Source organism: Symphodus melops (genome assembly GCF_947650265.1).
Source record: "Symphodus melops genome assembly, chromosome: 13".
In the NCBI taxonomy this organism is placed as follows: Eukaryota; Metazoa; Chordata; class Actinopteri; order Labriformes; family Labridae; genus Symphodus; species Symphodus melops.
The window spans coordinates 11,145,185-11,161,882 of record NC_136703.1 but is presented as its reverse complement, the minus strand read 5'-3'; the positions used below and the strand labels follow the sequence as shown (position 1 = coordinate 11,161,882).

The 16,698-nt window shown below is 37.8% G+C and overlaps 1 protein-coding gene across 2 annotated transcripts in view; it reads left to right on the top strand.

Annotated features, from left to right (window-relative positions):
- Positions 1-16,698, top strand: part of LOC306833862 (TOX high mobility group box family member 2-like) — a 68,905-nt gene that overhangs the window by 12,862 nt on the left and 39,345 nt on the right. The window contains exon 2 of one of the 2 annotated variants that reach the window (XM_079359467.1): positions 12,610-12,702. The exons of the other annotated variant lie outside the window; for it this stretch is intronic. Coding sequence (XP_079215593.1) covers positions 12,610-12,702 — 93 coding nt within the window. The remainder of the gene's footprint in view (positions 1-12,609; positions 12,703-16,698) is intronic. 2 annotated transcript variants of the gene reach the window in all.

Genomic DNA, 16,698 nt, shown 5'->3' with positions numbered 1-16,698 from the left:
TTTGTGTGTTATATTTTTGGAATAATGGCCACACACACAAATGCACAGTCAGCTTGTTTAATGGTATGAAATATAAACAACAACAAATAATAACAATAATTTACACAAGAATAATGTTACATGAATCTTTCTCTTTGGTGACTTCACTCTAATTTTTCCTGTATATTCTATGAGTGGAGTTTGCTTCTGCGTTGGACTCAAGGCCCTTCCTCTTATTGTTTCAATATGTCAGGGCATTGTTTGAATGAGGTCACCCATTACCGATCTGGCCTTAGGCCAGCTTGACTTCAGCTGATTTAATTGAATCTACGACATGAGTCAAATTCAAACAAGCAGAGAGTGCTTGGCCATGACAGCCTCATTACTCCACATTAAGAACTCATTTTACAATGCATTGTGACTTTTGGCTTAACAAATGGTGAAAAGGGATGAAATCAAATAAGTAAGTATATTTTGGCTGAAAATATACTAGAGGACTGTACATACATAATCAGAGCCGATAAATATTATTTCTGCTGTTTTGTGTAAGTTAATGTGAATGCCTTCTGGGTTAAAATGTTCCCATGTTTGTTGTCTGCAGTAATAGAATGACATTCAATGCCATTTTCCATCTTAAATGGAATTTTTGTCAACACATTATGAATTTAACCTGTCTTGTCACTCAAGCCAGAGACAGTGCTGAGAGAAGAGAAAGTATGGGAATGAAAGCTTTCACTGCAGATCTCTTCTATTGGATTTGAACAGAGCAAATAATAACGTCTTTATCATGTCAGCTGCCCAACAAACAAAGAGGGCTTTGTTGTGACATACCACAAGTTGGGATATCAGGTCGTATAATGACTTACAATATAAAACATACACAATATTTGCAGCATATAAACATTGTGCTCAAGTATTTCATCAGCTCCAACCTTCACTAAACTTCTCAATTCAGCATTTTTGATAGCCACTTGCAGCTAGATCCGAGATGGAAGGGAGGGAACGTCAGGTTGAACATGCCAGGGCCTCCCTCCACAATAGGGAAGGAAATGTTGAGACTGCAAGGCTCTGTGGAGTGGAGATATGGACATGTTTGCTCAGGCCTAGGTATCGGGCACTAAAACAAACATGGCCGTTGTTAATGAGCCTGTTTGCCTGCAAAAGGTAAAGACAGCTGTTGTCTCTTGCCACAATAAAGCAGGCCTCAGCGTGGTGGTGTACAGAAGGAGCTGTGTGTCCCCATAGTAACACTCACCATGAGTGTACTCAAGAGGGAACTTATTAGGTCCTCCTTACAATAACTAGTGAGTAAAATAAATTGTGAGGCCATGCAGCAATTTCATGAGGTCTGACTGTGAAATGAAAAGGTTTATTAAATCGTGTCTTTGAAGCAGTAAAAGTGAAAATGCTTGTGGGGGTGGGGGAATAGCTGCATAGCAAGGACATATCGGACTTACTCATAACATCAGCGAGTGAGAGTTGAGATACTGTGGCTTTTTCTCTATTTGATTAACTAGTGCATATGATAAAGGAGTGTTGAGAGGCCCTACTTTGCTTTTCTGCATCTGTCTTTTTGGATTGGAGAAAATCTGTCTCCAAAAATCAGCTAAAAGAAATGGCTTCTGAAACAGACACTAATGTACAACAAGAAGGCAGTACAGAAACCTGGAAAAGCACCGAACTCCTTATGCTCAGAAAATTAATACATTCTAGTTGTACCTGTCCAACTGAATCAGTACTGACAGCCTGCTGCACTGTGCGGCCGATTTTAGGTTAGGAATATGAGTTAGAAGACTGTATGAGCATTTTATCCTGAGGACAGAAGCCAGTAAGAAACTGTGAAACATTTAAGGTCCAACTGTCACTTGTATGAGGGGGGTTTCTGTTAAAATAAAATCAGCCCCAACCATTTCCTGGCATTGTTTACAGAACATTTAGATTGATTACTTTTTTCCATTGCTGTAGCGGTGTATGACAAAGGGACTGACAAGGTCAAAGATGAAGAGTATTATAATTAATACATTTTTGTCTTCACGAGAGAAGATTAAGAGCCCCCTGGCTGCAAAATCTGCATCTTGTATCATTAAAGCTCAAAGTATAATTTCCCTTACAAATATGTTTTTGTATTTAACCATTTAACCCTTTTACTAGGGTGACCTGGCCAAGGGGACAGCAGCACACTTCATAATAAAAAGTCCATCATTAAGAAACAGTTTACAGACAATAAGTTTAGAGAAACAATTGCAATGTGCATGTTCCACATGTTGTTGCAGACTTCCCTGCTGCATTATTGTGGACAGATTGAAAAATGTACCATGATCACAAGTTTACACCACTGCTTGCTAACTTGTTAGCATCTTTTAATAAACACAACACATTGCACGTGAGTGCTTCTCTTAAATAAAACTGCCAAGGGACTCAGGTGGGGCTTGTATAGGAAATGCTTTTATCATCTTTGGTAAGATTAGATCCCACATGATATTGTTCGATGAATACTTAAAAGTAATAACATTAGAGCTCTATCTTACAATTTCTGTTAAAAAAGAAAGTTTCTGCTCTTCTTCAAGTTTTTATCAAACATTGTGTTTTTTTCTTCTGAGTCCAAAATTAAATACCAAGAGCATTTTGTTTTACCACTAAATTGGCAACAATAATTTGATGGTAGTTGATGGCCAGTTTAAATGTAATGTGACTGATGTGACAGTATAAAATTGTGTTAAAGCATGGAAAATAACTTTTCGATTATACTATTGTGAGCGCTAATGTTGCAATAACAATGAAATTGTGATTCATTTCAGCCATGCTTGGGGTTTAACCAAATCAGAAGTACAATAAACAGTTTGCTAACCTACAAATGTCCTAAATGTTACAACATTTGTCTTAACTTGTAGAGTAGACAGTATAACAATTGTTTGATTTAGTTCAATTTGGTTTTAAAGGTAAAACACTGAAACTCCGAGGTAGCTCAGAGCTCATACCATGCCTACATAGTTGGCCTGCATCAAATGACTTACAATAACAAGAGTTACAGTAGATTTAACCAAAGCTAACTATCAGCTACTTTCAGATTAATTGGTGCCAATTTATCGGTTGAAAAAAATGCTTTTTTGGCCACAGGAGGGGCAGTTTTGGCAAAAACTTTCTTTCTTTACCATACTTAAATTTAGATATCTAAATGCTAAAAAAAAAAAAGCAATTACTCATTGTCGTATTATCTTGCAGGCCTAATTAAGGTAAAATAACTGCATTTATCTGGTTTGATTTTCTGTATTTTTCATATCCCAATTTATATTTTATGGTCAGCTTTTTATAATATTGTGCAGACCTACTTCAGTATATTAGGTCTCCTGTTTGTTTGCTGCAGTCTTTCAATTAAAGAGCATGGCCAGATTTGGAGTGACTCCCTAGAGAGGCAGTAAAGAAAATGGCGGAACACATCAGACACATTTGTCTTCCCTGCTTAGTTACCTTGCAGGGGGAAGATAGTGATACCTATTTTCTTCATCTAATGTGTTTGCTTACACCCGATGCCAAGTGTCAACATGCAGCTTCTTGACAGTCATTTTTTATTTGGAGCAAGTATAGCATGGTTAAAGAAGCAATGCATTGTTTTTGCATTTTTCCTTCCTTCTATTTGTTGTTTTTAAGGTGGCTTACTTGAGTTATGTTTCAGGTTAAAAGTGCACTACAGTCAGAGATTATTACTTAATAGCTTTGGCTGGCTGTTGATTGAGAATAAAAAGGCAATTAGTATAATAGGATATGGGACATAATGACAGAATTAAATGAGTGTGACAGACACACAATGGGCCTGCTCTGTCATCGCCTAAACCAGGCTCGCTTATTAGAATTAATCTGGCCTGATTAAAAATGCAAATGGCTCAAAGTCATTGACGGAGTTTACATGTTTTTATAACATTTAACTGATTTAATTACATGGAAAATGAAATGGTGGGATGTACGATTGAATTTTTTTCCGCTGTCACCCTCCTTCCATAGAGAGATGAATATTCTCTCATGCCAGGAAGAGAAGGTAATGAGATTAGTGCTCTCTCTATTTCTCTCTCTCTGTCTCTCTCCCTCCCTCTCTGTTTCTCACTCTCCATCTATGCCTTTCACAAGCTGATAGTTTGGTTCAACAAACCAAGAAGAGTTTTATTGTTGTCACTGAAAACGTTTGACTTTAGTTTCAGAAGCACATACTGTATTGCATGAACTGATGTGAGAAGTTTCCACCTACAGTATATCACTTTTTAAAACTATTATATGCGTTATAGCTGGGGGGACCTATTGTGATTCTTCCTGGTTTTGTTTTTTATTCTTGTGAACAAGAAAGATCAGAGATTTTAACAAAAAGGTTTAATTGTCGAAGGTGTAATGATGTGCTGTATAGCCTGCAGCAGGTTGTAAACTCACATGCATGCACGTTATACTGGTCAACTGCAGGAAGTTATTTTACTTTGACAAAATTCTGCCACTAAATAAATGACACACTTTTTCTTGATTTCATGCAAAACTTAATTGTTTGCAGATGCAAATACCTGGAAGACATTGTTGCCTAGGTTTCTTCAAACTCATGACAATTTAAAAAAACGTCTTTCTTTATACACTAAATCGAACACTTTGGCCTGTTGAGTGACAGAAGCCAGTTCCTGTTTACAGCTGTCATGCGAGTAAGGTTTCAAACCACTTTGTTAAAAATGGAGATTGATAGATTTGCTTTCTTAAAGTATGCATGCTTTGTTGCACCTTTTGGAATTGTTTAAAACTGCTAGCATGGACATCCTGTTGAGGAAGAAATTGTTTTTTTTTATTTTGCTAAGTTCATTTTTTCTCACCTTCAGTGTGTGTGTTTTCTTCTTTCAGACTGGTCATTTCATTTGTGTATTACAATGCATTTGTTGAACTCTGCTATGACTTAAAATACAGAATGTTTGTTTTATTTAAGGCAGTATAATTTTTACCTTTTGATCATTAATGCTCGGATGTCTTAGTAAATTACCTTAGTCTTTGAAATTGGTCAGATACTTGGATTTGATCTTGATGCTTCTTATCGAGCCTTGCATAATCATCAGCAACATTTTTCTTTAACATCTAATACATGGATGTCAAGTTGTAAAGAAGTTTGAGATTGCGAACATGCTGTGAAAAAATACCCCTTTTTTTGCATCAGACAGACAAAAAAATAAATAAAGAGAGACCTCCAACTTTGTGTTGACAGGATGGGATCAATTACCACTGCATGTCCGTACATCAGCTCAATGTGTTGAGATGGAAAGTATGCCATTGATCTGTGTGCATTAGTGCTCTACAGTAACATAAGTATGGAGTGGAAGAACAAAAGAGGCACAGTGTCACACTGGAGGGACTAGAGAGAGAGGTGCAACAAAAAGAGAACCATTCACTTCATGCAGTCTGTTGGCATGTCATTGTTTATAATTTTTTGGTCCTAATGTATATTTGTCTTTTGTAAAAGAATTTTAAACACACACATACATCTGGAAGTGATTCTGAGGAGTTTACACCTAAAGGCCTCATGTATGCCCTGCAGACAGAATGTTATTAAAGTTTATTGTAGTAAAGTGCAGCAAAAATATTTAATACAGTATGACATTAAAAGGCTAAGAAACCCGCTAAAGCTCTTCTAATAGATGTAAGGCAATTCATCAAGTTGCTTATTTATAAGTCTGGAAGCTGTCCTCACTCAAAGCTGGATGGTCCTGCAGGGTTGGAAAACATTCATCCCATGGTGATATTTCTCCTCTTCAAGCTCATACTTTCCCCCCCTGCGGACAAAACACAATTATTCCATTGTGCCACACAGTACAGTATATCACATTTTGCACATTTCAGCCAGAGAAAAACACTGTGTTGTGTTGGGGCATATGGCATCATGATAAATATGCTTTAGAGGAGGAGGAGGAAGTTCACTGTAAGGGCATGAATTGAATGAACTTTAGCATGGTGATTAGATTAGTGTATTGTAAACAGAAGAGTGTTTTTCTTTTTTCCCAGTTGTGTCAGAGTTAAGGCAAAAAAGTTGAAAATAAACTGAGCTTTCAATATTACAGTTTAGATTGTTTGAGGTTACCAAACACAATGGTTAAGAGGAATAGATAAAAGAGGAAAGATTGGTGTAAGAATGCAACACACATGGACAAACAGCAATCTTGTAAATTTGATATTGAACATTTGATAGTAAATTGAAGATTAAAACCCATCAGGCAAGTCTTAAAAGGTGATAGGGAAAAAGTTGTAGAAAATAAAAAGGTATTACTTATCTGCCTGTAGTTAATGATATATTTACAAAAAGAAATCTGAACACTAAAATAGTTTGTCGTGACTGGTTGGTTGTAGCCTTTTTTGTTACTGACCCTAGTTTTATGAGAGCTGAAACAACCTACTTACTGCCAGCATTGTTCAAAACCTTAAGTTACCCAAGTTCAGGAAGCTCTAGCCAGTGTGTGTTTGAGAGTGCCATCCTTGTCTAACAAGACCACCACAAGTAAGGTAACTATAAATCTGTAGCATCCAGACTGAGTCTGCTCTTGGCCTGTGAGGAATAAATAATGACATGTCCTCAGGCCTACCCCTGCTCTACATATCTGCTCATTCATCTGAACCGCTCATTAAAGGGTAATTACCTGTAATTAGTGAATCTTGTCGCTTTAATAAAGATGTTGAAAGCTGTTTGAGCCAGACAGGCTGGCCTTAATTCTGAGGGATGTTCAAGATTAGCTGCAGACAGGAATTCAATAAAGACTGACATATTAATGAAAATGCACTTTTTCAGCATTGCTGTAGCAGGCTGTATAATGTTTGTATTTCATGTTAATTTCAATTCCAGCAGCATCAACTCCTGGCTGTGGAGGGCAAGTACTTGTTGCTGTATCACAGGAGGCTAATAGGCACAATGATGATAAAGCTGTGTGTGCCTGTGTGTCTAAATACTTCTGTGTGAGTGCTTGTGGTAATGTATGCTTTGCAGAGTGTGTGTGTGTGTGTGTTCCCTGGCGGCATGGTGAGTGTTTAATCTGGCCCAATTGCGTGCCGTTGGCCTGGCTAATCACAGTGTGACTGTAGGAGTGCGCTGAGCCAGGGGAGCACGCCGTCGCTAACAGCGCCTGACAGACTCATTAGAGAGACCTGGCACTGAGCTCGCAAGGCACACACGCACACGCAAATACACACACAGTATTAGACTCACACCCAAACTCATTGAAATACATGCAGTGGGAAAAGCACACACTGGTATGCAGCTGAACTGCACATCATTTGGAAAATTCACACACTTGAACACCTCTTTTTTTGACACACTCATTCATATAATCATCCACAGACAAGAATATTCTCTCTCTCTCTCTCTCTCTCTGTCTCTCTCTCTCTCTCTCTGTCTTTCTCTCTCTCTCTCTATCTCTCTCTCTCTCTCGCTGTCACACACACACACACACACACATACAAACACACACACAGCTTATTGCTCCCCATGTGAGAACAAGGCAGGCTGTGACCCCACGCAGTTGCAGCCTAAACACAGACAAGAGCCAAGAAAAAAAAAAAGAGGGAGGGAATGGAGGGTGGGAAAAAATGAGAGGAGGGAAAAAGTAGAGTAACAGAGAGACAGAATGCAGCATAACTTTCTCCAGAATCGTGTTTTTAGAGGCTAATTACCTGCAGTCAGGAGATCACCTACAATCTGCCTTGAAAACCTTGAAAAAAAAATGTAATAGCAATTTTAAAAATTGGATGCATTCACAGGAGCTGTGAATGAGATAAAAATACAGTAGTTGCTTGAAACCCTATTTCAAACATAACTTGTTTTCATTATTTCAAAGTGTGAAAACTGAAGTAGAAAACGATGTATCTCACAGAATTGTGTTGAATGACATTTAGCAAAGTTGGACCAAGTACCTTGACAAATTACTTAAGATTTGCCTGCCTTACTCTCACAGTGAGGTTAATTGCAGCTCAGCAGCAGCAGAGCCAAGTGGAAACATTAGGTTCGGCTGAATAACAGGTGAATGCAAAGCAGGTCAATATGTAGTCAAGTGTGGGCCTGCCAGCTGTTCACTCCCTCTGTTCTGACACACACACACACACAACCCACTCATACACACAGACCTACACATGTTTTTAAGCTTAGCACTAACAGAGGTCGAGTTAGACATGTAAAGAGAGGTAAACATACAGTATATTCTTGTTTGTATGTTTTATTCTCATTTAAAAGTTAGTTCAGTGGAGTAAAAGCGAAGTAAATCCCACATAATTACATATTCTTTAAAATAAGAAAAATATAAAACACTTATTTTCAACCTTCTTCAAGTAGTATTGGATACCAAAGAACAATATATAAATAGTTTTAGAATGAAAAGGAATTAATAAAACCCTTTGGCCAAACCCTTAGATACTGCTGTGTGAAAATATAAAACACATGAAGTCATACTGTCTCGGTTTCATACAGTAGTTGCTCATCAATGCACTGTTTATTATTATTATTATTATTATTATTATTGCTATGTGTATTGAAACATAGCCATCTTTGCTCCTGTTCGAGTATTACTCCACTTGAATAAATTGGTTGTAATGGTCCTTGATTTAAGTGTTATGACAGGTATATTATACTACATCAGCTAAGTTAGCACAAACTTATTGTTTAGTTTCTTTGGTTGCTGTATTGGTATTGGACGTGTAGCCCTCTGCAAGTTTCAAGTTAAACTGCGACAGTAAATGCTCCATAGAATTCTTTGACAGAGCCTTTTTTTAAGCAGTTGAAAGTATTTAGTTAAAATCCATTATCGATGGTTGCAATTTCCAACAAAAATTGCAAATGAAAGCCTGAGACAGATTGGGGAAGTTGTAAAGTATTAAATGATGAAGTAACATTCTGTTGGTTTTGGTGCTTCATTGGATTGTTGACCCCTAAAAATATCAAGTAACACCTGCCTTATGCTTAACACTTGAAATTACACACTTAAATACTTCCTACACAGAAGTATGCATCAGTGTATGACAAGAAGTCATTCCGTATAATCTGCTGCCAATTTTGCCAAGTGTCGCCTTCCTTTAAATCTTTCTCTCACTTTCTCAAACACTTGTATCCTTCTCTTTCAGGCATTAAAATCCTTGTCAGGATTTTTCATCTAGTTTGGTAGCTGTAACTAGAACTGACAACCTTGTTTCACCTAAAAGCCAATTCAAACTGTCTTTAATGTCTCTACCACTGTAGCATGGCCAAACTTCTCTCTCTCTCTCTCTCTCTCTCTCTCTCTCTCTCTCTCTCTATATATATATATATATATATATATATATATATATATATATATATATATATATATATATATCTCCCTCTTTCTGTTTCTCTATCTGTTCAGAGTACAATAGATGTTCTGCTCTCTGCTCGCTTCCATTCTCTCTCTTACTCTTTTCCAGCACAAGGCTATGACATTGAGGGAATGTGATGTGATGTATTGTAGTGAATAATGTATTCTGCAAGGAGTGTACAGAGCGCGTAGAGCAGATGGCAGCAGGTTGATCTCAATGTGTGTGTATGTGTTTGTGTGTGTTTAATGATGCCAGTGTGTATTTGTGGGAAGTGTGTGTCCTTTTGTATGTGTGCTCACTCCGTCTGGGGGAGGGGATGTAGTTGAAGAAGGGAGGGAGGGAGTTAGAGTGGGGGTTGTTATATGTGTGTATGTGATCCTCCTTTGTGAGATAAAACATGCAAATGGTGGATTATTTTAATGCATTTTTTTCTGGGGCTCCAAGCCTTAATCCCTAAAGCAGTTGAAATGAAAATAGTATATGTTTTCTTTTAAACTCTCTCCCTCCCTTAGAGGAATTTACCACTACCAGCTGTCTAGGAACGGGATGCTTTGCACTTAAATATCTCTTTGGTTAGTTACAGCCAAAGACTAATGATTACATCTGGACAGCATGGAATTAACTGAAGAATGTATGTTGTACTGAAGGTGTCAGAGTTGTGAAATGTTCAGATCCAATGGATATACAATTTGGAGTTTTAAAATATAGTAGATTGCTTCTGTTAGTTACTTTTAGTTTTCTGTAATTATAAAATAGACACATTTATGACATACAGGAATATCTGAAAATCAACTGCCTCCATGTTTTATTCTCTCGTAAAATAATCAAGCAAATCTAGTGTCTTTTGATGAATGTGTTTTTGCCTTTGGATGGAGATAAATAAGATCATAATAAGCACTGGCTAAAGAAACAAATATTACGCTAAAGCACACAAACATTTTTTTCCGCAGTGAGAAGTTGCCCCCTATAGCTGAAGCTAACAGATGGTAGAATCTATTTACATCCACTTAGGTGATGTGTTTCTTGACTTAAGGTTATTGCAGTTTCCTGCACTTGTGGAGACTTTGGTTGAAATAAGCAGTACTCAAATGACTTGTCTATGATGACATCATAAATCACATGACTCAACACATGATATTGTTTTTTCTTATTTGGCAAATTCCCATACCTTAACTCAGTCCTTTTCAAACCTGTCAGTTTAAGTCTAAACAGTTGAGTGACAAGATGTTGGCATGTTGGGCTGCATGTTTCTGCACTACAGAGGTCAGACACCACAATAACTACAACAGCAAACGTTGTGTAATCGTCCACCCACACCATAGATGCAAAAAACAGAGGAACATTTGAAAAATGTTGTCACTTTTGTCAGTTTTTGTGTTTGGTAATCGTGTTGTGCATGTAAATATTTTCTCAAAAAAAGAAGCTTGAACACTCTTGTCTCTTTGATATCAGGAACAGTGAGCATAATTGAGTAAATGTATTTAAGTATTTGAACGAGCTGATTCAGCCTCTCTGGGATGGTTAATATTGTACTTTGGATGAAAAATGCCTGGGGCAATTCATTAGGAGTAAATAATTGAGAGGCTTGGATAGTGCTAAGGTGAAATGCATGTTATTATTTTATGTAGTTTGTGTTCCGAGGGCTCTTCAGTTTAAGAATATTAAAAATGCAAAAGCCTTCCCACAAATTACTAACTGAAAGGATTCACAATGGGCGCTAATGACACACCATCAGTCTTCCATTGTTTCAGCTCTGTAAAACTGTTGTCCTGCACCTTTATCAGTTCCTTTACTGCTTTTGGTGATGTACTTTTCTTTGCTGAAAGATTGTTTTATCCTCATGCATTCTGAAAAAATCAACTTGTTGGATTTAAAGTTATTTAGTTACAACAGCTATTACAGTAGGATACTGTACATAAATAGAAGAATCACATTTAACAAGGCTCACAGTTTAGTTTGTTGCATACGTCTTGTGAAAGGTGTAAGGTTTTGTCTGCAGGCCATCATTGAGCTTAGTCAAAAGCTTAAGTTATACATGACACCAGCAGTTTTGTGTTGTCTTACAACAAACCAATACATCTTTCTCATGTCAGTGCTTAGTGCACCTGCACCTGACATGGTTTCATGCAAATGCCATTTGTTTCCAATAATTTGCATTCAACTTCAATTTCAAGTCTTTATCTTCAGAAAAGTTTTCTAAACCTTTGCTACAAGCCTCCTTATGTTTTCTACTTTTCTTTGTGTTATACGTGTCTGCATGTGCTTGAACTCTTATCTGTTAAAAAAAAATTCTCACCTTTATATGTTGGTTTTCTGGTGATGCAACTTAAAGGCCACTGAGGTTTTAGTTGACATCTTATACACCCACACACCACCACGTGACAACCAAGAAATGGGTGAGCAGCTGAAAGTCTGTTCACAGGTCTCTATATGCACTATAATAGCATGATGTGTTTAGCATGCTGTCTGTGGTCAGGGTGCAAGAGGTGTTTGTCCTTAACAAGTCAGCAGTTGCGCATCAGAGATCATTGTTTGGTAAGATGCTTACAATTGCGGTTGGACATTTTTTCCCCTAGCTGAGTGATTCTGGTCATTTACTCTTCTTGTCACTGGGTTAGAATACAACGTTGAATACAGTGTAGCACAAAGATGAACCCTTTTGTTCTTGTAAAATAAAAGATATGTCTTTTTTAAGCTAAACTGCACTTTTTGCCCCACACATTTTATAACCTTTTAGTTCTGTTTTCTGTTTATGCTCAATTTTCTGCCATCAGTGAGGCAGTAAAATGTGCACTTTTTCCAGAATTAGCTAATGTTTGCAGGTCACAATAACTGAAGTATTATAAAATGATTCATTCATAAACCAACGATAGCTGTGTATGTAATGTGCATACAGTGTAAATCCATTCATTGCTTCATGGCGCTTCATTTGTTCTCAAGTTATTTGGCTCAGTGCCAGCATTCAGCCCATCTTTCTTGTCAGGGGTGGCATTCATGCTTGTTTTAGAGAGTTTGGAGCTGGGCATCAGTAGAAGGCGTGTTCAAGTTGGAGGGGATGTCAGCTCAGTTACTGTGCAAGTCTCATGTCATTACTCCTCCCCCTGCACGTGTGTGGCACGAGGGGAAGAGCAGAGCAACCAAAGAAAGGGATAGTGGGGGAAAGGTTGACCAGGGATGGGAGCCACTTGACATGTTACAAATGCCCTGCTTGTATCTCACAAACTAAAGCCCCGGCGTCTTGTTTCCTTCCTCCCTTTTGTCTTCTCTGTTTCTTCTTTTTCTCTCTCTGCTGTCTCTCTCTTAACACAGGCCCGGTACAGTGTCGCTGAACGAGGGGTTAGGCTTCACACTACTGCCCCTCCAGGCATCAATCCAGCTAGGAAAAGACTGCCCGCTGCTGTGGTGAGATACAGCAGCCAAGCCTCAAATTTATGAAACCTTTATTCTTTGTGCTTGCCAATTGATTGAGAAAGGTGTACCTCAAGGTACGAACCTAGGCAATTTGAAGGCTCTGCTCTAGTGATCTGTACAGCTTAAATTAAATTGCTTAAACTCATAAAAACCCTTTCAAACACATAAAATCACAAACATAAACACATGAGAAAATTCTCTAATAAAGTTTTCCCAAACCATAAAAACTATACGTGTTTGTTTTTACAAACAAGCACACTTAAAGTAATTGCAGATTATGAAGTTTTCAAGCACTGTCACATTTGTGTGGAATCATTCAAAGTTACAGTTGGGCTTATTGCATCAGTGGTTTTTAATGCAAAATAAAATAAGATGCCAATCTGACTCCAAAAGACTCATAGGATCTCTTGTGGCAGCCTATTTATCATTTGGTTTGACCCAACACCTATATCTAAGTCAAAACATAAGTTTTTGGTTAAATATCAGTGAATGTTTGACTCTTTATTTATTTAACTAATGCTGTTTAAAAGTTAACACACCATACAGTATCATTGAAATATGTTTCCCATAACTACGAAAGCCCTTTGTTATTTAACTGCAAGTTTTTTTGCCGCACATTTGTTATTTCTTCTCCAACGTGGAGAAGAAGAGTCTTCCAAAAGAAATAGAGTGATGAGTCTCCCATGTTCATAATGATTTATTTTAGTCAGTAGTCTGAAATCAACCTTTTTGTCCTCTTCTCCCTTTGCTCTTTTTTACTATATTCTGTGCAGAGGCAAGATAGCAGTAGATTGCAATAAGATAACCAATTATATGCTAGAGGAAACCTAACTTTTTTCCAGTGGCAGTTATCTGATGCTGCGGCGAGCAAAGGTAAAGGCTGGGGTAATGTGACATTCACTCTGCCCTTTATCGTCTCTCATCACTGTTTACCTCAGTCGGTTAAAAGTGATTCTGGCTCTGCATTCTCTCTCTGAGAAACTTTGCTGAAATAGTCACATATTTTACACCAAAACTTCAAATACGAACATAAAAACATAAACGTTCCCACTTCGGTTTAGAAAGTTTAAGTGTCACATAGACCTGTTTGAAAACTTCTTAACATGTAGCGCCTGTAGTGCAAGGATTAGCAGAATTTATCCCCTGAAGGCTACCTGCTAATTGCATATAATGCTACTCGGCTTAATGCTGAGAAAGTGTTTACCAGTTCTGGTTTGCAGGCAGCATGCTGAAGGCCACAACTGCAGGATGAGGGAGAGTCTGTGGCTGGCACTTTGGTCTGACATACTTTATTCTGTTATGTCTTGCATATGCACTCAAACTTTGGTAGACTTTAAGTCCTGTTTTGACAATGTGAAGCACATTATCTAAAGCACGTGGTGCTAAGTGATTTTGGGAATGTCTGACTACCTTTTGCTAGTTACACAAAGACAAGATGTATAGAGCGCAAAGAGGTTGTATTAGATGATCAAACCAATCAGAGTCTCAGCTCTCATTCCCTTTCAGAGCCAGGTGCGCCCACAGGCAGGTGCATTTCTATTTACAAAGAGTTCAGTCTATTTTCGAATAAAATCTGCTGTCTGGCTCAGTTAATTTCTTTCCTTTAAATATGTTAACATGTGACACACGTAGGACACTGTAAGAAATATATGTATTTTGGACCAAAGTTATATTTCCAAAATCACTAAATTAATTCCACAATATCATAAATTACCAAAAAGACAAAGTGATCATTGCAGCATGAGGCACAAAAGCGTAACCCTCCAGACATGCCGACAGGAACGGATAGGTAAAACGATTATGTTAAATAATGTTACATTATACATTATCTTTACTGAAATTCTTCTTTTATAATCTGTGCGTAATGGACACTGGGCAGTCTGAATTAATATCTGTGGGCTTGATTATTGGTGTCATAGTTATGTTAAAGATTTATGATCCAACTCTCTCTGTTTGTATTCTTCTGCATGTGCTTCCATACAAAAAGAAACTACAACTTTCTGTCTCTCCGTCCTCGACATTATTAAAATCTCAATTTCAATATATCAGAAAATGCTCTGATATTAAACTGTAGAGAGTGTGCACTGTAGTGCATCCAATGTATGTGTGGAACAAGCTTAGTAGAAATGCTCTATAAACGTGCAGTTTTATGCCCTAATGCCCATCTTACCAGTGAGTACTCTAAATAGCAGCAATATTCTGTGCCACAGACTTCAGACTTTAGACCAGGTTTAAGGTGTTCTAAGGTGATAGGTATGCCCCAGCTTTGCACCAAGCATACAATAGGGCCCTTCTTGTTTATGACCTCTTTTGCATACTTCTCTGTACAGACAGATTGATTATACTGATAATGCTCTATCAAGATATTTGTTCTGGTTCATCAAACAAGTTCTATAGGCAGAGAAGCTGTGACCAAATGTCACACCTGGTTAGATTGAACAACAACATACGTTTGACAGGGTTTAACCGAACCCTGTTATAACAGTCTTTTTTTTTTATTAAAGAGACAGCAAAAAAACATATAGTATGTAAAGCTATTATCCTTTAATTGCTGTTGAAGCATTGTAAGTAATCATGCCTAAATCATTGTTTAAATTGTTATCTTGTGAACTCAGCAACTCACAGTGAACCTAGGTTCATGGTGGAAACAAAACCCTATTTAGCACCCCACACTTTACACACGCTCACACACACACACACACACACACACACACACACAATTGTGAATTTCTCCTCAATCTCCCCTCCCATCTCTGCAGTTGACTGTCAGTTCTGTTTTGTGGTTGTTACAATGCAACAGCAAGCGGATGAATGAGAGCTTTAGCTTTCTTTTTTTGTTTTTACACATCATAAGATATAGGTGGAGCCTAAAGCTCTTGGAACCTGTTTTGATTTTTTCTTTTGTGAATTTTTTTTTCTTTTTCCTAACCGTTTCTAATAGGAAGATTGGGGTTTTCTGTAATGTATCTTTGTAGAAGGGTTTTGACCCTCACCAATGACTGATGCTTGTTATATGTAGGCAAAAAGACAACACCATCACTTGAACTAAATATAAATGGAATCAACTGGAGAGCTAATGCTGGGAGCTTTTAAGAGGAAATACAAGACTGCGTAGATTCATGTTTACAATTCTTCAAACTAAACGTTCTATGTTGGCACAACTCCAGCAAATTCCAAACAGAATTCCTTCAAAATTCCTTTGTGAGAAATGCAGAGCTGCTCTGTATATCTCTTCAGTATCTGATCATGGCGTTTCTGCGCCTACTGACCCTGTACAAACCAGTCCAGACAAACATAGCCTGGGTTTTGCATAGGAAAATGAGCCATGCAGTTGATAAAGGTGATGATACATCAAATGCTGGGCATTGGTGGATGTGACCCTGGTGCTGCTACAGCTGAGTGTGCAAATGTATTTTGTTTGTGTGAAGGATCAAATTCTCACACCCAGGAAGAGGCCCTGTTCCCCTTATCTAACGACAACAGAGCATGTGTCGCCATGGGCACAGGCTGCGCTTTTTATGGGCTTTGTGTGCATGTGTGTATGTGTGCCATACTCATTGTTTGCCCATATTCATTGTTTGCTTGGGGTGTGGTGCAACACCAGAGTTGTTACTTTGGTCTCTCTTCTCTCACTCTTTTTTTCCCTTTTGCCAATAACTCTTGAATTCCATTCCAATTTCTTTCTTTCTTTCTTTCTTTCTTTCTTTCTTTCTTTCTTTCTTTCTTTCTTTCTTTCTTTCTTTCTTTCTTTCTTTCTTTCTTTCTTTCTTTCTTTCTTTCTTTCTTTCATGTGCGTGTCTATCTGTCTTACTCATCCTCTCATCTAGCATCTAGCTTCACTGTATGTCTGACATATTTTGGAATTGACAAATAAAGAACCTTGAAACCACTGGTGACAAGTTGGGCAACATCAAAATTCAGTGGTACAGGGTCTCAGATTGAGATTCTTCATGACTCTTCCTTAACTGAATAGAGGAGAAGAGAAAG